Source organism: Clinocottus analis, unplaced genomic scaffold, assembly GCF_023055335.1.
Source record: "Clinocottus analis isolate CAN_PGR_092001 unplaced genomic scaffold, fCliAna1.0.p SCAF_6, whole genome shotgun sequence".
NCBI lineage: Eukaryota > Metazoa > Chordata > Actinopteri > Perciformes > Cottidae > Clinocottus > Clinocottus analis.
In genome coordinates, this window is record NW_027176218.1 from 20,915,276 (window position 1) to 20,935,811 (window position 20,536).

Sequence of the window (20,536 nt, forward strand, 5' to 3'; positions counted from 1 at the left end):
AGATTTTGACGTCAAAAAATGAATAGAGAAATGTGAAAAGCTAGTACGTCTTATTTATCTTATATGTGAATGAATGAATGAATGAAAAGTACTTTATTAATCTCCAAGGAGAAATTTTTTTTGTCAGAGTAGCAGCATCCCACATCTACAAATAATCCAATGAAGTAAACAAACTAAGCTAAACACACAAATCAAATCAAATAAATAATAACAGGAACAGGGATAACAGATATATACAGAAATGAGAAATATATATATATATGTATAAAATCAAATGAGATGAATATATACATACATATATACATACATATACATACACATACATATATACACATACATGTATATACACACATATACACCTATATACACATATACCTGTGGTCTACACACATACATATATACACATGCATAGAAACACATACATAACAAGTAACTATATGTATGTAACATATATCTAATAATGTACATACATGAGTGGTATCCATATATGTGTACAGTGAAAATGAAAAATTAGTCCCCAGATCTGGACTCGAGGGATTTATTGTATAGTCTAATTGCCGTAGGCAGGAATGCTTTCCTGTAGCGGTCCTTGTGGCAGCGGAGCGTGATGAGTCTTTTTGAGTAAGTATAGTTTCAATACGTATACTGCTCAATGGAAAATGCATGATTTCAATGTGCTATCAAAGTATAAAAGAGTGGAACCTGACTTTGAAATAACATATTCTACAATACAAAGGTAACTTATTTGAAAACAGCTTTTTAAGATCATAATTTGACAGTGTATCAGGACAATTTCTTTTTTACCATATAACATATTTTGCTCTCATAAATCATACAGTATATAGATGTATTTACAAAGAGATACTGTACATAATCATACAGTGTATGTTCCCTATTTCCAGTATCTATTCATAGCACTATTTACTACATAGTCCTGTCTATTCTTTCCCTGTATCTGTCCAGCTTTGTTGTTGTCATTGCTATTGCTGTAGAAACTGCTGGTAAATTGGGACACCTAGTGGTTTCTATCACACACAGTCAGTGCACTTTGAGATTGCTAAAATATAAAGTGCAATACAAATAAAATGTATTATTAATATTATTATTCAGTGAAACGTGACCTCTAAGGATGTCTTGTATATAATAATAATGTGTTTACATTGACTCTGCTCTGTGTATGTCGATAATTACACTGAATGGAATTATGTCGGTAAAATATTTGTACTTTCTTTCATTAAAGCTACTCAGTAGTTTCAGGCCTGCAGCTTCTCAACAAGGCAAAGTAGTTGTGCACGGCCAGGCGGATGAAGCCGGGCCTTACGAGAAGCACCTGAATGCAACACGAACTGGGCCGCAGAACCGACGGCCTCTCTGAAGTCAAGCCGGCTTGAGTTGAGGTAGGCCTAATATTGAAAAGAAATATGACGTTATTGTAAAAAAAAAAAAAAAAAAAATACATTTTGGTATAATGACATTTCATGTCCCAGACTATACAAGTTTCATTGTGTCAAAATCACTCGTTTGGTATGAAGTAATAGCTTTTTAAATCGCGAAAATAGAAGAAAAGTTATGCTAAACGTATCAGGTTTCCAGCGAGGACGGAAACAGATTGACCTGTCGGGGAAAAGGAAATATACCAAAAATGTAATTAGTACCGCGAGTTAGCAACTTAGTACCGTATTGTTACATGTAACCATGACGGCATACTTTTGCAATTAGTTAGATATTCATTCACGCTGTAGAAAGTGTAATGAAACATAACTTATGAGTGCGTGCTGTTGTGCTGCGAGGTAATAGTAGCGTTAGCAGAACAAATGTCTAGCAGCAGGCCTAGAAAGTTAACAGTTCAGCCTCCTCTACTCCTAAAGCTGTGATGCATCATGTTTCATCCCAGACATGCACTACAGGGAACTACAGACCGGAAGCAGAGATTGTCCCCTCGTGCCTGTGGTTGATGCTTAACCATCCAGTAGTCCTGTTTAACCTACACAAGGTATCAAGACTCAACACGTTGTAAACTACTGATAAACCACCTGCTGGTGCACATACACTGTTGTACGACACAATGTGATACAATACACGTAATAAGCAACGCAATACGAAGCGGTTGAGCAATTAAATACATAGAAGCATTCCTGTATTGTAGGTAGGACATGTGTATCTGTCTCAGCTAGAACAATTACAGAAAAAAACGTTGTCCTTACCTGACCCACTTCATAATGCTGCGTTTATATTTCAAACTCAGACCATGTGACTCAAAACTGCACCTTGAACAGTCTTGTACATATTTTAATGTTCTAGTCTAACCTCATTAATGTAAAACAAGACCAGTAAAAAGACCAATAGACGGAGGGGAAAAACCCGCGATCAAGCCGAAAGCAAAAGAGTCTTATTGCTAACACTAATAAAACCAATGTATGTAAAACTGCTGTATGTAAATGATTATAATATTATTATTAAACACTATGTGTTTTCTTCTTTCTGTTGGACAGACTCATGAGTGACTTTGACGAGGCAGACGTCTTTTGGGAGTCTTGGACCTGGTCACCTGAGAAAGGGAAGAAAAAAAAAGACTCCAAAAAGGACAAAAATGGCCTGAAATGCAAAAACAACACGACTATGAAAACCAATGAGAACATCCAGAAAAAAAAGAAAAAGAAAAGCTCAAAATGCAAAGATCCAATGGAGGGGAGGAAAGAAAAGAAAAGAGGAAAGAAAAAAAACAGGATGGCTTTGGAACGAGGTGACGGTTTCACGCAGAGCAGCAGTACACAAGCAAAGCCGTCTGTGAAGAAGCCTCAAACACTGGATGCACACAGTATTGGCATGTTAACACCCGACCAAGTCTGCAAGAAGAAAAGCAAAAAAAAAAAGAAAGTGTCGTTTGACCTGTCACCTGTCAAACGACCTAAATGTGCGTCTTCGTCTCAGCAGTGTCCCGAAAAGAGCGTTCTCTCAGAGAATGAAGCCGTGAGAGACGGTGACAGCTGCTCTCCGGTCATGGTGACAGAGTACAGCCACGGTCAAACACATGCCGACGAATCTCAATGCACCAGTGAGGATATAAACAGTCAGGACCTGTTTATCACCCAGAAGACATTCAGACATTCGCCACCTTCCAGTGATGAAGTCAGCGATAAAGCCCTTGCTATGAGTCCTCACGGCTTTACACCGCGAAACAAGCTGCTCACATCTATGGCATTGACGAAACAGCATCTCGAAGGACCGTACAAATGTCCTCAAGACTCACACTCCCATCAGCATCACAGAAAGACAAACAAGCATATGCAGACGCCACAAACTCTGCAGGTGCTACTCAGAGAAGAAGAGGAAGAAGAGCGGTTAAGCAAAGCACATCAGGCCTCCAAGAAGGGGAAATGGTTCAAAGCTAATGTTACTGAGGAGAAAATAGTATCACGCCCTGAACATACAACGCCCAGTGTGCTGAATGCATGCTCCTTGGGTGTTGCAAAGTCAAAGAAACTTTCCCGTATTTCAAGCCAGCGTTCTTCTTCCTGTCTGTCCCATGAGCCCTCGGTGTTTCCCTCTTTATCCTTGGGAAGCACTTCCACACAGACAGAAAACTTCTTCACCACTGAGCTCTCCTCTTACCTCAACTTCTGCCAAAAAGATAGAGCGGCTGTAGACTTTGAGGACTTGCAACCTTTGGACCTGAGCTTGCCACACAGAGCCAGGAAAGACCTTGGGATGTGTTTGTCCGTGAAGACATTGGAGTCCAACCTGCGTCTGTCTTGTTCCTCAGACATGAACAATGCAGCGGTAAAAGAAGAAGAAGGTCATCTGTGGACTGACAGCACTCAGGGGAAAAGGGAAACCACTCTGAGCCCCCAGTCAGAGCCTGAGACGAAGTCTACAGACACAACAATCTCCAGCGAGGACGAGCCCCCCTGTCGGAGCGGCAAGCTAGACCTGACCCAGGTGACAATCATCTCCTACTCTTCACAGATATCTTGTGTCTCGCACAATCAACGCATTCACACCTAATAACCAATTGAACACTTAACTATCTTGCGTCCCTTTGTCCTCAGATTTCAATCAGTTCTATTTGTCAAATGATTTACAGGAGAGAAGCGATGTAAATTCAATGCATCTTAACATCTTAGGGCCTCATTTGTTTCTGTCAAATTCATTTTATGAACCACTTGTAATGTACCACAGTATCTGACCTGAAAACCACTTTAAACAATGAAAATCTGTAGAAAATGTAATCATTATGTCATTACTAGTCTGAAAGGGTGGAAACCCTGAATTTCTCTTATAAAAGTATTGTGTGAGCATCAAAAGTATCCATATTATCTTCTTCCTCTGTCCAAAGAGCTCCATTAAATCCATTAAATCCGTCACCATAAACACAAAGACTTTGGTTTACTTGCACACCGTGCTGCTGTACAGTTAATACTAGTGTGAAGTAATCCTTTGCTGAAAATAGTCTCTCAAATGCAGCATTCTAGTGAAGGATGAATCTTCTCTTTTATAGTTTAGATCAAAACATTAACAGGATTCTTTGTCAATCAGCTGTAGTAAACAATGTAAATTATGGCTCATGTCAATATAAGTATATAGTTTCTCATCCTATCTCAGGAAATCCAATGATTTATGTCTCAAACACAAATGGGTTGCATCCTAACAAGCAGGCTGCTGCATTGTTTTATCAGGCAACAGAACTTGCATTCAATCATAAATTAGCATTATATGTTGTGTGCCAACGTGGATTGCAACACATTATAGTGTAAATATGAGTCTTCTGCAAATCTATTAGCGAACCTAAAACAAACCTAAAACATACGGGTTCATACCTCCATTTTGCTGTTTTTCTAATGATTCTTAAGATGCCTTCAAAGGATTAATTCATGCATCTAAAATAAGGCAATAAGTGGCATTAAAATGTCTCCAATCACTCTTTCACTCCGACATGAAGTAGGATTTCATGAATTGTTGCATTGTAAGCTCTCAAAATAGTTGGTACCAGTATTTTAATCACACTTTGTTGGAATAAAGTACTGGACCCTGACCCACAATAGAGAGACGGTCTGGATGTGAACTCCTCTGCGTCTCAGTTGGTCTGTTATTTAAACTGTTTAAATTTAAATTGTGTTGGTCACAATCATGTGTTAAGAATTGAAATGTATGACACCGTTCAGTCACACGTTGACGTTCTGTCTGCCTTCAGGTGAGGGCAGTCCAGATGAGACTCAACGAGTCCTTCTTTTTCAAGACTAAAGGAGAGGGACAGTCCCCCAGGCCACAGTCCCCACTGATGAAGCTGGTTCAGGGCAGGGAGGTGAAAAACAGGAAGGGCCACTGAGGTCACATCATGGGATGGAAATGGTTTCCTGACTTGGACCTATTAATTTAATTATATTAATGGTGACTTTGTGTGTTTTTTCAATGTTGGAATTCTCAAGTTTGACTTTTCTGTGATGTTGAAGTGCAGAGAGGTGTTACCCTCTCTATCTGTTTAACTTACAGCTTTTTGAATGTTTTCAGGAAGCTTTCTGTTAATGAAAGCACATCTTTTATCAATTGAAGTGTATTTATTGTGCAACACCAGTGTTTTACTTGCTGTACAGTCTTTAAGATGTAGTGTTGAGTTTCAAATGTGGTTTTCAATGAAGCACGATTAGGTTACGGTGTGTATTATTGTCTTTATTAATTTCACCTCAATAGCAATGTATACATGTCATCCACAGATAGTCAACCTTCCATTTCTGCTTCCACACTGTACCAACCAAATGTTCAGGATTTACTGGAATACTTTCTAATTTACTGACTTGTCAACAAAAGCGTTTTTTCTTCTAGCTGTTGTGAATGTAACATATTAAACCTTTTAACTTTTAATAAAGCCTTCCCCCACATTTTCTTTTGCGTTGAATTTCCTTAATTCTGCCGAGTCTAATTCTGCCTCATGTATTGCAACGTGTCCATTTTCCTTAAGATCGCAATCAAAATGTGGATTACAGCAGCATTTCATTCTAGTGTTTGCGGAGAAAGCAACACCTGTCTATTAAACTCTATTGTCGCTGTGCTGATGTCACAGCGTTCTACTTTGACCTTTTATTAAGAAAGAGACAGAATAGGTCCCGAAATGCAAAGTGAGTCACCGACAGATGATGGAATTGTACTGAACTTTAACAGAACAGAAGCAGAACGGGCTAGTTGTGTCTAAAAAGCTTGATCCCGATCCAGCTCCAGAGGTGGAAGAAGACGTAGACGGGGATGGTGACGGGCAGCAGCAGGCTGTAGAAACACAGACTGCTGCTGCTGGTGCAGCCTTGAGGGAAGTTCTCATCCACTGCAGCCGAGTAGAACAAACCCACGAGCGACACGATCGGGACCAGCCCCACCATCATGGACAGGGAGAACATATTGCAGATGGGTTCTGATACAGGGACTCGACCAACTAAAAACACAAGGTGATTTATTGCATGTTGTTTTAGCCGGTGGCGAGAACGCAGTGTAGGTTCTTACTGTAATACAATGTTAAGCCGAGCAGGGTCCAGTTACAGTGTTGGAGAAGTATCGTCTCATTCAATCCAACAGTCTTTAAAGTCTTTGCTTGGTTCAGCCGAAGGAGTTGTGATGGAGGTTCTAGTCTTGTGTTGGGGAGGTTGAGGCATCCGTGTCTTTCTGCAAGAGCCGGGCTTCCTGAGGGATCATGTTGGGGATGCCGTCGATGATGGGATAGGCAATGCCAAGCTCCTCGTTGATCAGCTCGTTGGTCTCAGCCTCGTACCTGTGGATGGACAAGACCCAGAGAATTATCCTGTCATGCGCACCAATCTCAATAATGCTATAATGTCCTAAAAATGTTTTTAATTTCCATAGTGCAATATTTACAACACAAAATCTGAACTCATCTTTCCCACAACACCTGAATGTTGCATTCGTCACTCCCCACGAACCAAACGTCACATTGTGATAACTATTAGCAAGTCATGGATGCATTTTGATAGTGTAACATGTCATTATTTAGATGTATGTGATATGCAAGTGGAAAAACTCTCCGCATTGCTTTGGCCTCTATTGACAACATGAAATTAAATCCGCTTCAAATCCGCCATTTAACTTGTTGATGTTTGTCACATTTATCTCAGAGAATACCAGAGTTGATGTCGTACATTTATGAATTTAATCTCGAGAGTTGTTTTTAGATTGCCAAACTCCCGGGTCCGTCATTTAAAAAATAAATAAATCATTGTTTTAAAAACAATGACCCTGATACGTTGCCGTCGTACATTGAAGCCCTGAAGCATCGCATCTTTTTTCGGCACTAAACAGGTCGGTGTTACGGATGAACAGGCGGCCCTGTTAACTGGCGACTTTCACGCCGCACGTCCGCGTGACACTGACGTTAGCTGTCACTTTGACTGTCACTCCGTCTCACCGTAATGGCTTCTTGGACAGCGGACACACCAAGAACTCCAGCAGCGAGCCGTCAAAAGGCTGCTGCTCCGCGTCCTTCACCTCCGAAAAGCTCCTGCACGAAACGGCCGTTAGCCTCTGAGCCACAGCAACAGTCCTCACACGTCCTGTTTCCGTCACCAGTCGACCCACAACACTCCGAAACATGACCAGTCTGTTATGCCAGCGAGGAGAATAAACGGATGTAGAAAGAGAACGGACCGGAAGCAGAGACACTGTGTAACCGACATATACGTCCTCTTCCTGTAACAACGGTTATATTCAGTTCCGCTTATTGACTTGCTGAGACAGACAGACAGACAGACAGATAGATAGATAGACAGACAGACAGACAGACAGACAGACAGACAGACAGACAGACAGACAGATAGATAGATAGATAGACAGACAGATAGATAGATCGCTCCATCGATCGATCGGACGGACGGACAGACAGACAGTTAGATACTTTATTATTAATTTGTTGTCAGTGTAGCGCCCAACACTTTACAAACACCAAATTGAAAAAAAAAATAAAATAAACTAAACACACAAAAATAAAATAAAATATAAGAACAGGGACGACAGATATTAGATATTGTTTCCTCAAATGTCCGCATGGTGGCAGTGTTGCTCAGTAGAGCTAACTTTGAGTATGATTTGACCATAGTATGGATCCAGAATATAAACAAGAACATTAAAACAATTTAAATTGCTTCAATAGTCATGCCTTTTTTTAAACTGCACCTGAGTGCAATTAAACCTTGGTGAGTAATATAAGTATTGTGATACATTTTCACAGAATAATAAGAGGTTAGATAAGGTTAGATGGTCTCTACCTATTTATACAGTGTTGTTCTGGTTTAGAAACATACTCATTCACATGCATACAAGGTGCCACCTGCAGTGTTAGGATTTAGGAGTGTTAAGAGTGTCTCGTTTCTTAAAGCTGTGTACCAATGCGGAGGCTCTTTATTACAAGCAGTTCACACACGGTTCAGTATGTTGCTCAACATGGATTTCTAAGGGATTGAACCACCAACCTTCTGAGAAGTCAAGCGCTCTGGATATCAGTTAATTATGACATGTTAAGTCAAGGAAACTAAAGAGGTACATATTTGTGAATAGCACATCAGTCACAGTTGAATTTTGCAGTTGAATTTTAGCCCCATAGACATCTGGACCTTGATTTCCCAGCAGGTTATATTTATACAATATTACATATTGTCAGAGAGCCCCGATTCAGCAAGAGCAGAATCCATATTGTTGAAGATATTGCTCTGAGACCTTCTTGGCATGGCCCCAACTTGTTTTAAAACAGCTTGCAGCTGTAATATATTTCACTGCTTGGTACTTGACAGACCTGCTAACATCATTGTTTTCCTTTTTCCCAGCTGCCAGGCCTTGAACACACCAGTGTATCTGTTCCCCTTTCTCGTCGGGTCTGTTTACTCATGAGCGGTATCACTCATCTCAGCCATTTCCCACGAAGCACTGGGACTTTAACGATACTGTAAGAGGATGACGTGTTTAAGTCATACTGTAATGCATTGTAGTGCAGCACAAAGGATTAAAGGATTTATAGATTATTATTATTAATGTTAAGTGGAACCGGAAGTAGTCACCTTGAAAATGAAACAGAAACTGTTCATTAAGTAAGTCCCAAGTTCCAGTCTTGGGACTTAACTTCAATCATACTGTCTGTGGTGAACCCCCCTTCTATTTTAAAGACAAATTCTCCTATTTCCCAGTTAGAGATACACTGAGAAAAACACCTGCGTTTGTTACTGCTGTGTGCATCTTTAGGGCAACATACTTGTGATGGAAGAACTACTGAGTGCTGCGCTCAGCTTTGCTTGCTGTGGGGCACAAGGTCGCTCTGAAACGTCCTTGTTCCTGACGCTCATGCTGTTTCCAACAGCAGAAATGGCCTCCCAAAATATGACTGCAGTGGACGTTATGAAGGATTTATTTTGCAGGGTACATCTTACAATGTGGAGTTTTGGCTGAGTCGAATGAGTTACAATGAAGAGCAGTTTGATCTCACGTCTTATGTGCATTTAAAAACATGGCGGAGACCTTCTTTCAAGATGAACTAGAAAAGACAACAAAGACCGTGGGACTTTGTGGCCATTTTTGTCATCATATATTTCTAATTTGATGGTCTGCCTCTGTAGAAGAGAGAGAGCCCATGAGACATCTAGAAAAACAGTGTGTAGAGTCAGCATATTTTCTATCTTACTCAGTGAATTAAAGATTGATTTCCATCAAACACGATTTTCTGATAGTTGGAACGATGGAAACAATAAAGGACGATGGTTGTATTTTATTTCTGTCCACTATTTCAAAAGGTGTCTGGTTGTGTTTTTCAGTACTGTGTTAGCATATTTCCTTCCCTGTTTTGTGTTGTTCTTTTATTTATCAGACGTATCAAACTTGCTGCTCACGCCCAGTGCACCCTGGTACACGTAATGGCCGCCGTAGGGATCAGCTTTCTCGGGCAACAGAGCCTCTGGGAAATGTATTTCATCAGTGGACTACATTTACCTTCAGCACTGATTGGACATCCACATAACAGGTGTCTCTGTACTACTACTGGTTTCAGCATCTTTATGTGAAGGCAAATTAATGTCATAAATAGAGAGCGCAAATGAGCTCCAAGCGAGCGTGCAAATCAAACAGTTGTGCACGTAAATTACTTAGACGAGCGCTTTTACATTCATCTGCGAGCAAAGTTGTGCTCACAAATTTTTAACCTGCTTAGATTTTCTTTTTGTCATTAAGTGGGTGGACCAAGTCACCTTTGCTGGCAGAGTGATGTAAAAGCGCTCGTCTAAGTAAATTACGTGCACAACTGTTTGATTTGCGCGCTCGTGTGGCGTTTATTTGCGCTCTCTATATATGATATTAATTTGCCTTCATACATTTAACAAACACTCACAAGCCAAACATGTATGGTTCTAACATCCTCCAACGTGGCAAAAAGAAACACGGGACAGGGAGGACAGAACCATGTGTGCTTTTAGACAGCAGAGATTCCAGCTGAAAAGTTCAAAAGAAGATTAGAAGATGTTGTTTTTCTGGAGACGTTGCAGTGTTCACATCATATCGTTTCAGACTGTAGCTACAAGCAGCTAGTTGAGAAAAAAAGGTATGTCTCAGCTTTTGAGTAGAAATTCTGAGATCTGTGGATTTTCTAACAGACTTCACAAAAGGAATTTCAGAGATATCAAAGGTTTGTAGATAAGGCTGCAAAGCCAACGTTGCTGGCAGTTGCATCACCCAAACAAAATCCAACAATATCATCAATGCAATCACAAACAATGTTTTGCTTCCTCTTAATGTGCCAAACTCTCTGAATTCACTTTGGGATATAAATATGTAACGCAGCACTTTTAAAAACAGAGTTTACAAAGTGCTTTCACAGATATACAAAGCAGAAACACAACCCTCATGGCAAACAAAAAGTACCATACCATAAAAGCATTGAACACAACCAAACCAAACAAATAGCCGAAAAGAGCAGTAGAAAACAAACAAATATATAAAATATACAAACAAAACCATGGGAACAAAAATAACTGCATAATAGATGATAAAAATAAAAACATAAAAGGACGACATCACTTAAAAGCAAGTCTATAAAAATGGGTTTTAAGAAGTGAGTTTAAAAAAGTTATTGATTCTTATCTCCTCCGGCAGGTTGTTTCAAAGTCGAGGGGTTCCTCATGGCACGAGCACAGTCACCCTTTGAGTTAAACCTCGACTTAAGGGCCCCACCGGAAGATCTAAGGCTGCGAGTTGGCTCATATGCCGTTAGCATTTCGCTAATGTACTCCGGGGCCAGACCTAGGCGGGCCTAATAAAATCTTAAAATCAATCTTAAAACCAACTGGGAGCCGGAGGAGAGAGGCCAGAACTGGGAAAATGTGATGTCGTCTGTTAAAACCAGTAAGAAGCCTTGCTGCTGCATTTTGGACGAGTTGGAGATTGATTCATGGCTAATGCGGGTAACGAAGGCTAATAAGTGAAAACAAAAACTCTCTATTCCATGACAGCTTGCACCTTCATGTAACCTGATGAACATCTATGTCTATGAATGCTGTCACTAAATATCTCTGAATACAAGAGAAGAAGACAGTGTGCGGGAGTTTTTTTGACCCATACTGACTCATATCTTTAAAATATGAAGAAAAAAACCCAGAAAAGAAACCTGACTAGGAGTTAATGGCACCCCAACAGAGTTGTTACACCACACTGACGAGGAAGAGGATCCCTCGTCATCGCTTGCCGTGCTGCATCAGACCTGGTTGAGCTCTATAAGGAAATGAGTACAAGGCCCTGTGTCCCAGTTTGGTGAGAATGTTTGCGCTGTATTCTCCAGCGTGTGTGTTATCTGCATGCAGGAGATGCTCACAGCAGCTTCTTCTCTTGCCTCTTTAGTTGCCTCTCCGAGTGGGAGGAAGGGCTGTGCTTGGAAGGCAGCAGCGCGGGCGTCACACGCTCAGCAGCAGCAGAGCGAGGCGCTTTTCTTCTGACGCATCCTTCATCAGGCCCTCCTCAGCAGCGTGTGACGGAGCGTCCTTCATCCCACGCCGCCGCTGACCTTTCAGGAGCGTCCACCTGTTTACAGATGAGAGTTCTCGTGACGACTTCTCGCCCCGCCTCAGGCGGTTTCTCAGGCCTGCTCTCCTGGTGTGTGTTGAGGAGACATCTTCAAGGCAACAGCGAGAGACTCGACTGAGCTTTCACCGCCTGCTGCTTGATGTTTCATGCTTCTCGTACCTATTTCTTTTTCTCCAGGCAGCTGTCATGGTGAACGGACAGGATGCTATGTGTTCCATGATGAGAGGGTGAATCCGTCAGCCTCGCACTTCATCATAAATATGTTCTCATTAGTCTCATTACCATTGACCCAGTTACTGAGTTTTGGGTAATGCATAATTACTCCTCCTCAGTTTCCACAATATTAACAAAGTAAAAGCCTTAATTTCCATCTTTTTATTATTTCATCTTGTTCGTAGGGATTTATGTAAATGTTAATGTCACACCCTGCAAGCTGAGTTCTGCTTACAGAACTGCAAAGATAACTAATACTTACAATTCTACCTTTGCTCTATATAGAGAATCAGATTAAAATGTGAACATAATGTATTCCTGTGTTCCCTATATATGGCCCACAGGAACATATCCTGCAAAATGAGAATCTTTTGATGAAATCTAATGGTGTATAAATTGGCAGTCTCATCGTTTTGATGCTGAACATATAGGTTTTATCCAATTAGAAATGGGAGATTGTTTTTTTTTTCCCGTAAGGAGAGCTTTTATTTCCTTGCTGAAATATTGCTGATGCAGCATTTTCTGCCTAATCTGACAATCAAATCCCCAAGGGCTTCTGTCTCCTCCCGTCTTTCTTGTCTTCTCATGGACCCTTAATCCTCCTCTCTCGTGCCCTTTCCTCCTCTTCCTGCACCCCTTCCATTCATTCCTGCTGCAGCACACTGCACCATATTTTGGGTGTTCGGTCATGGCTGCAACCTCTCGTGGCTGCAGTGACTCACACGCTCTCAGAACACCTTTTATCACCAGTTCATCCCGCTTCTGACTGCCTGCTGACTCACGACTCTGAAAATTGTTCCAGGCCTCTTACACGGCTTGGCGACACTTTACATAACTTGATTTTGGGTCGTGTGCCGTGCGTATACTACTCATCATATGAATAGCTTCTGTCACATTCATGTTACGTTGCTCATTCTGGTCACATGACATCTGTTGTTTCTGTCCATCCTGGTAGAGGATCCTCCTCTGTTGCTCTATGAAGGTTACTTCCCTTTTTTTTACCTGTTAAAGGGGTTTTACTATCTTTATTTGGGGGCGTTGTTCCTAATCCGATGTGAGGTCCTGGGACAGGGATGTCATGTGCGACGTGATTTGGGGCGATACAAAATAAACTGAATTGTATTCGTGCCCCCACATCTCCTCTCTCTCAGGTCAACACAATCCAATACGAACAAAGGTTGTTTTTTTTTAAAAGCCACGCTCTCGCTAATTCACCTGTTTGATGCACGGGAAGTGATCCAATCAAGCGTTGCTCCTCCATGAGGTTTCCGTGGTCACCTGGCAACAGTGTTAACAAAGTGTTCTCTCAATTAAGCCGCAGCAGTGGCTCGGTGGACGCGTGAGCAAATGAGGCATGTGCAAAGGTCGATGCTACATCATTAGCGCTCCCGTCAATGCCCTGGAGTGCGTCGCAGGCTTTAATTACTCAGTCGCCTTTAAGTGCAACGGGTCTGTGTGTGTGTGTGTGTGTGTGTGTGTGTGTGCGTGCTCACGGCTCATTGGATGTGCTCAGTTTACAGGGCCTTCGATGTTATGAGAGGCTATGAGACAGGGTTTCAGCTTGTATGACAAGTTATCCATGCAAATGCCTTTTTTTTTTATAGGGATGAAGAGTAAAGCTGTGTTGATGCCTGTGCAACGAAGCTCATGCATCATTGTAATCATTTAAGAAGGCTGCATTCAACCGACGTCTGTCGGAAGAAAAGCGTATTCACTCTTAATCAGTGACTGTTTCACTGTTATATTCAGACTTCTCATTGAGCTGTCTCTGTTTAATCTCACACACACACTCAGCATGTCTCCTGATAGCAGTGAGACTGAATCTGTATGTTTCTGTCTGAAAGAACGAGCAGTTCCTTCGTTATCATATGACCATTTCTTGCAAACCGCTCAATGGGACGAGGGGAAAGGTTCACGGTTAGGCCGAAGACGTCATGAGGGTTTCTGTTAGTGGCCATGATGTGTATGTAAGAGGTGGTTCTTTGAGAGATCTTTGAGCAGTCTTGGATATGCAATTTCCTTCCTTGCATTGAATAAATGTTCCTGTTTTGATGCTTTTACTCCGAGGTGTCGAGTGAATTTTTCTCACGTCTCAGTTATCTTCTCGACAGAAAAGGAAAATAGACGCAACACAAAGTGATAAAGAACGTTCGTATTTATTGCAAGATGCAAACAATGTACTTGTCATGTACTCTTTGCTCATTGTTGGCCTTTAAAGGAAAACATTCAAGAGGTTGTGATTTGATCCGCGAAATAATTCAAACCAACTCGGGACAAATCCTGTTTCAGACGTCATCATGATGGGACATGTTTTGGCTCAGGAGCTGGTACGACAGTGCGTTTACTCCAAACTTTTTAGCTAGAGTTCTAGCAGGTTAACCCCCCCCCCCCCCCACACACACACACACACACACATACACACACACAGACTTCTCCCCCACCACACACACACAGCATCGGTGTGGACCAGGGAGTGAACATTCATTGCGGAGGTGAAAAGACGACACGCAGGACAAGTTTTTTCATTATACATTGTTTTGTTTTTTACTGTTGGTACTTAAATATAAATATCCAGTTTAAATATACTAATAAAATAGCTTGGACATTTTCAGGAATGTATAAATCAACAGCTTTAAAAAAAAAAAAAAAAGATATTTAAAAAATTTCAAGATGTACAAACCTGAGCCACAAAGCAACAGAAGATCAACAGAAGGTTTGGTATCAACGCTACACAGTAGCCAATAGAAGACAAACACACGCTCCCACGGTGCTTTTACTCCTCAGTGGGCTGCGATGGAAAAAGAAAAGTTTGAAATACATAATAGCCACATAAATAATAAATAAGCTCATCCTGATTTTTGTGTTGAGATCTTTGAAAGCTTTGAATAATTTGGAAATTGATTGCAAAACAATTTAATCGAATTAAAACACAACAAATATGCTCAAATCATACGCTCCCACAGTCTGACCTACATACATGTTTAATCTTGAGTAATTCAGTGTTTTCCAGAATCTCTCCTTTTTGTTTGCACATAAATTATAATTTGTGGTAAAAAAAAAAGAAGAAATGACTATGTTGCAAGATGTGATGATTTATTTCCCATCAATATATATATATATATAATTTGTTATGTGTCATTCAGAATTAAGCTCCGAATTAATTCCTGAACTGAATGAGCAGAACGGAGGAGGGTACTGGTGTGTGTGTGTGTGTGTGTGTGTGTGTGTGTGTGTGTGTGTCTGCTTCCTGCAGCTGCCCATCAGCTGTGGATTAGAGACGGCGTGCGGTGAGCAGCTGGGCTGCGTCCTCACAAGACGTGTCCTTCAGAGGACTGAAGGCTGACAGCTTGAAGCTTCACCTTCTGAAAGGAGATGAGCGATGATGATGCAGCTGAGAGTCACAGGGAGGTCTTCCCCCAAACGACCGGAGCATCCCGGTCGTCTTCCACATCTCATAACACACTTTTCCAACCGCTGCTTTCGCAAATAGCAATTCCTGTTTTGTCTCTTGGTTAAAGATTTGATTGATTCATATATTTAATGAGACGGTGGTTATGAGGATACCTTTAGTATATAGGAGCGAGGACGTAACGTTATCCATCAAAGCCCACGGTTTCAGAATATTCTGGCTTTTTTCAGACTCAATAAAAATATATTTAAATCATTATGACTGCGGCTGTTTTCATATGTCAGGTAAAATAAGATATGATGTTGTGTGATGTTTTTCCTGCTAGCTCTCTGAAACCCGATTTAATTATTCATCGCACCCGTATTGATGTCAGATTGGCTATTAATACATCATAAGCAGATCTGTGGTTCACATTTTGGTTTAGACACTTGTCATGAGGGTATTCTTGGGCCAGGTCAAAACCGGCCCGGACCATGTGCAGGAAGAGAACATGAACAGTATGTAAGTCACCACTGATATCTGTAGTATTTTATGTCTTATTAATTGTCCACTGATTCTTCTTCACAGATTGGACTTTGGATCTCTGGTCCACACACTAGTAGCCAGACGGGTGAAACCACATGACTTTGTAGGTGAAACAAAAAAATGACTGTACCTGAAATGTTGGTACATATTCCTCATTACACATGGAAAATGTGTACTTGCCCAATAAGTTCAGAAGGTCAAGGTCATTTGAACCAGAGAGTTTGTTTGTAAACTGTGATACATGTTTACAACCTTTGTGTATCACAGGACATTATTCATCCACCCAAACAGTGACTCACTGGGCACAGTGAGACTTACTTTGTGTTGGCTCCATGCACACAGGAAGGGCCATGATGCCAATGGGTTCAAGACCCATGATGCCAATGGGTTCAAGACCCATGATGCCAATGGGTTCAAGACCCCTGATGCCAATGGGTTCAAGACCCATGATGCCAATGGGTTCAAGACCCATGATGCCAATGGGTTCTTGACCCATGATGCCAAGGGGTTCAAGACCCATGATGCCAATGGGTTCAAGACCCATGATGCCAATGGGTTCTTGACCCATGATGCCAATGGGTTCTTGACCCATGATGCCAAGGGGTTCAAGACCCATGATGCCAATGGGTTCAAGACCCATGATGCCAAGGGGTTCAAGACCAATGATGCCAATGGGTGCAAGACCCCTGATGCCAATGGGTTCTTGACCCATGATGCCAACGAGTTCAAGACCCATGATGCCAACGGGTTCATGACCCATGATACCGATGGGTTCTTGACCCATGATGCCAATGGGTTCATGACCCATGATGCCAATGGGTTCAAGACCCATGATGCCAAGGGGTTCTTGACCCATGATGCCATTGGGTTCACGACCCATGATGCCAATGGGTTCTTGACCCATGATGCCAATGGGTTCTTGACCCATGATACCAATGGGTTCTTGACCCATGATGCCAACGGGTTCAAGACCCATGATGCCAACGGGTTCATGACCCATGATGCCAAGGGGTTCATGACCTATGATGCCAGTGGGTTCAAGACCCATGATGCCAATGGGTTCAAGACCCATGATGCCAATGGGTTCATGACCCATGATGCCAATGGGTTCTTGACCCATGATGCCAATGGGTTCAGGCCCATGATGCCAATGGGTTCATGACCCTGGGGGCTAGTTTCTCTTCCAAAGACATCTGACCAACCTGGCTGTTTGATTAAAACCTCTCAGATCATCCGCAGACTAATGTTTAGCAATATCACTGTGTTCCAGATGTTACTGATGATGATGACGATGATGGCTCAAATTACAAAAATAAGACCCCAGTTGTTATCATCCGAATGATCCAATATTTCCAGTTCATGGTTCATCTATCCACATAGCTTAAACCAGTGGTTCTCAACTGGTGGGATCCGTTTTTAATGTGTCGTAGGCCTTTGCTTGGGAAAAAAAAATAAAAATTGGAAAAAAGAAGAAAAAAAAGAAGAACAAAATGTCATCCTGTGATTTTATTTTGAAGGGACTTTTTGATGCAGCGTAGCTCGTCCCTCCATGTTTTCAGCGTGTGCCAGGTTGGGTCAAACCATTCTGATATGGGGGAGACTTTGGGTTTTTAGGATCATTAAATGAAACATCCTACTGAATATAAAATTCAGCTTTTGAACTTACACTTATATTTGATTGAAAATGTATAAAATCAATGTTTTTAAAGGATTTCTTAATCAATGCCAATTTCAAACCATCTCAGGATCAAACTGCAGCATCTTTTCATGAAATACATTTGAGAAGTTGAGAATGTTCCTCGATTTGGGTCGTGGCTTGTCATTGAGGGGTGATGTTGGGTCCTGGAGCCGGACCCATTGAGAACCACTGGTTTACACTAGACTGATTGTAGCTCTCTCTCTGTGTGTGTGTGTGTGTTTGTGTAGTAGTAGTCAGGCTGCTGACAATGACGCTTCACAACGGCCTTCCAGGCTATAACTCGGTACCATAAATATCCAACAAGCATGAAGTATCATCAATGTAGCATAACGTGAGTCAGTATAATGTCGTATGTCCGAGGTCTTAAAAAGTGAAAAGGAGGACTTCTTGGGCAGATAAATATGACGGTGAGACTCTGTTAAAGCTGCTATTCTTGGGTCGATATTGGGTGAATTCAATGTGGCAGAGTGGGTGAGAATTCACCACTTGTGCCCATATTTAGTTAGTGATTCGGTGCGGCATTTCATGTCTTTATCGTCTCTTGTGTTACTTACCCACCATGTGGTTCAGAGTCTAAATAAGGAGGCACTCAGCCATTTCCTCTATTTTAAACACTGCATGGTGTCAGCTGTGGCATCATGGGGTTAGTCCAAGTAAGGGGGGGAGGTCCATTATGTCAAAATATATATTTAGGTTGATTTGGATTTGTTATGCCTGTTTGTAAGGTGTACCATGTGTTAGATTTGCTAAAAAGTGATTCTACCTGAAGTGAAGGTTTGAATAGTTTAACTTCACATGTGTAAAGAAGTAAATGGTTTCACCTGCACTTATGGTGCAAACCAGATGGTGTTGCTTGAGGGATTTATTTAAACTGTTACAGGAAGGAAGACCTTTGCTGTGCAGCTGTGTGCACATGAGGTTATGCTTAGTTAATCCAAGTTACCTTAACACTGAGCAGTGATTTATTCAGTTCAGTTAGATGTTTGTTTCTTTTAATTTTTCACATGTTATTTTACCCATGTAGCATAGCTTCTAATAGCAACCTTCAGGTTTCTGGACTAAGTCTTGTGTGTCTGCCTCCTACCAGTTTCCATGCCACTCAGGTCAGACGTCACCACACTCAACATAAAACATTTAAACATAATATGTTAAAATAAACTACATCATCAGCGTGGATGGAGTCTTTTGATATCACCTGTTTAAGGGCCCTTTGTCTGGTTTTGTTGGACAGATGCGTTTGCGTTCAGTTTCTACATCCCTTCCCTTCAATGCTGCATGAGCCAAAGTCGTGTTATGTTTGGTTTAAGATTGTATATCGACTTGTACCTGTAACTTGCAGTTGCAGGTGCAAGGACGTCTAAAAAATCTTCCGTTCACAAACGTGAGACCCGCCATGGTTGGCTCTGCTTGATTTCTGCAATGATTTCTGCACACACATCACGATGCCAGATGAAACCACTAACTGGTAATTCTTCATGACACTGCGTCACCTTTTTGAAATACTGAGCAAATATTTAGCTCTGGGCCTGAACTCTGGGTTAAGTATTGTTTAGCGCTAATAACTCCAAATCTGTCTCCTCCACATAATCTGTTGGACAAAATTGGCCAGTTTGCGATGAACAATGCTCGATTTTTCATGTGTGCAGTTGCCTCCCTTGTATTTCTAAAGTACTGAAAACATGCTCACTCAGATTTCTCACAGTGACTATTATGCGACGAGACCCAAAATACTGCTCCTGCAATAACCGAGAGTATGTGCTTTCATGATTTCATGGGCTGCATTTCTCATTATGAATGCAGAGTGGGAAGTTTTAAGACCCAGAGTCCCATCTGTGAGGGTTTTTTCTCAGGCCATGGTGATAAAACAGTTATTAGCTTACTGATTGTCCTTGACTGATTGAAGAACACCTTTTCCTATTCAGACTCTCTTTAAAAAATAAGATAATTTTTTGGACGTGTATTGTTTTTTTGCTTAGGTCAACATGTTAGTCCATTTCTAACTGTCTCCGTGTGACGGTCGGTGGTTCTGGGTCTGCACTACTTTCTCATTTCCAAAATGAATCCATCGCAACAAAGCAGTTCCAGTAGCTCACTGTTCACCGCGGCAGGACCGTCAGGATGTTAGTGATGGTCCATTTCTGATCGGTGCAGTCCTGAATGACCAGCTGGAAACGAAACTCTGACTGTCTGCTCTCGACGAGCTCCAGACAACGGAGAGACTCTGTGTTCTGGATGGAGCCGCCCTGAAGGAAGAGAGAGAGGCCAGGGAGATTAAGAGAAAGCATGCATAAGAAAGAGGAAGAATACTGCTCCATTTGGTGTTGTGGTCCCTCAGCCAGATGCATTATGTACAGATACCACAACAGTGCGTTATTGGACTTTTACGGCCAAGGAAAATTATACAGTTCTGATTTATTGTGCCAATATTCATAACTGTGTTGCAAAAAAAAAAGTAATTCCGAATACAGTTTGGGGTTTTGCAATTGCCTTTTCTCTTCTGATTAATTCAAAAGCCAGCCCTGACACTGCTGCTCGGTAATCGAGTCATAGACTTGGACCAGAGTTTGTCTAGTTTGAGCATTTTGATGTTATGGTTGGAGTCGAATGAGCTGAAATTGAACCGTATCATTGGGCCATACTTG

At 41.5% G+C, this 20,536-nt stretch overlaps 3 protein-coding genes and 1 long non-coding RNA gene across 5 annotated transcripts in view; 1 reads left to right on the forward strand and 3 right to left on the reverse strand.

Annotated features, from left to right (window-relative positions):
- The first annotated feature begins 1,559 nt into the window (after positions 1–1,559).
- Positions 1,560–2,561, forward strand: LOC137803786 (uncharacterized). The gene is made up of 3 exons (XR_011080097.1): positions 1,560–1,644; positions 1,895–1,993; positions 2,493–2,561. It is a non-coding gene; the product is annotated as an uncharacterized lncRNA (long non-coding RNA).
- Positions 2,562–5,646: 3,085 nt separating this feature from the next.
- On the reverse strand, positions 5,647–6,388 carry LOC137804672 (phosphatidylinositol N-acetylglucosaminyltransferase subunit Y). Its single transcript, XM_068604064.1, has one exon. The coding sequence runs from the start codon at positions 6,384–6,386 to the stop codon at positions 6,174–6,176; it is 213 nt and encodes a 70-aa protein (XP_068460165.1). The 5' UTR covers positions 6,387–6,388; the 3' UTR covers positions 5,647–6,173.
- Positions 6,389–6,422: 34 nt separating this feature from the next.
- On the reverse strand, positions 6,423–7,636 carry pyurf (PIGY upstream open reading frame). The gene is made up of 2 exons (XM_068604063.1): positions 7,406–7,636; positions 6,423–6,754 (listed from the first exon to the last, which is right to left on the reverse strand). Exons 1-2 carry the CDS (start codon positions 7,588–7,590, stop codon positions 6,610–6,612), a joined length of 330 nt encoding a protein of 109 aa, XP_068460164.1. The 5' UTR covers positions 7,591–7,636; the 3' UTR covers positions 6,423–6,609.
- A 9,641-nt stretch (positions 7,637–17,277) lies between these two features.
- Positions 17,278–20,536, reverse strand: part of galnt18a (UDP-N-acetyl-alpha-D-galactosamine:polypeptide N-acetylgalactosaminyltransferase 18a) — a 71,115-nt gene continuing 67,856 nt past the window's right edge. For both annotated transcript variants that reach the window (XM_068602309.1, XM_068602307.1), the window contains exon 11: positions 17,278–20,137. In XM_068602309.1, the coding sequence (XP_068458410.1) occupies positions 19,991–20,137 (147 nt within the window). In that variant the 3' untranslated portion in view covers positions 17,278–19,990. The remainder of the gene's footprint in view (positions 20,138–20,536) is intronic.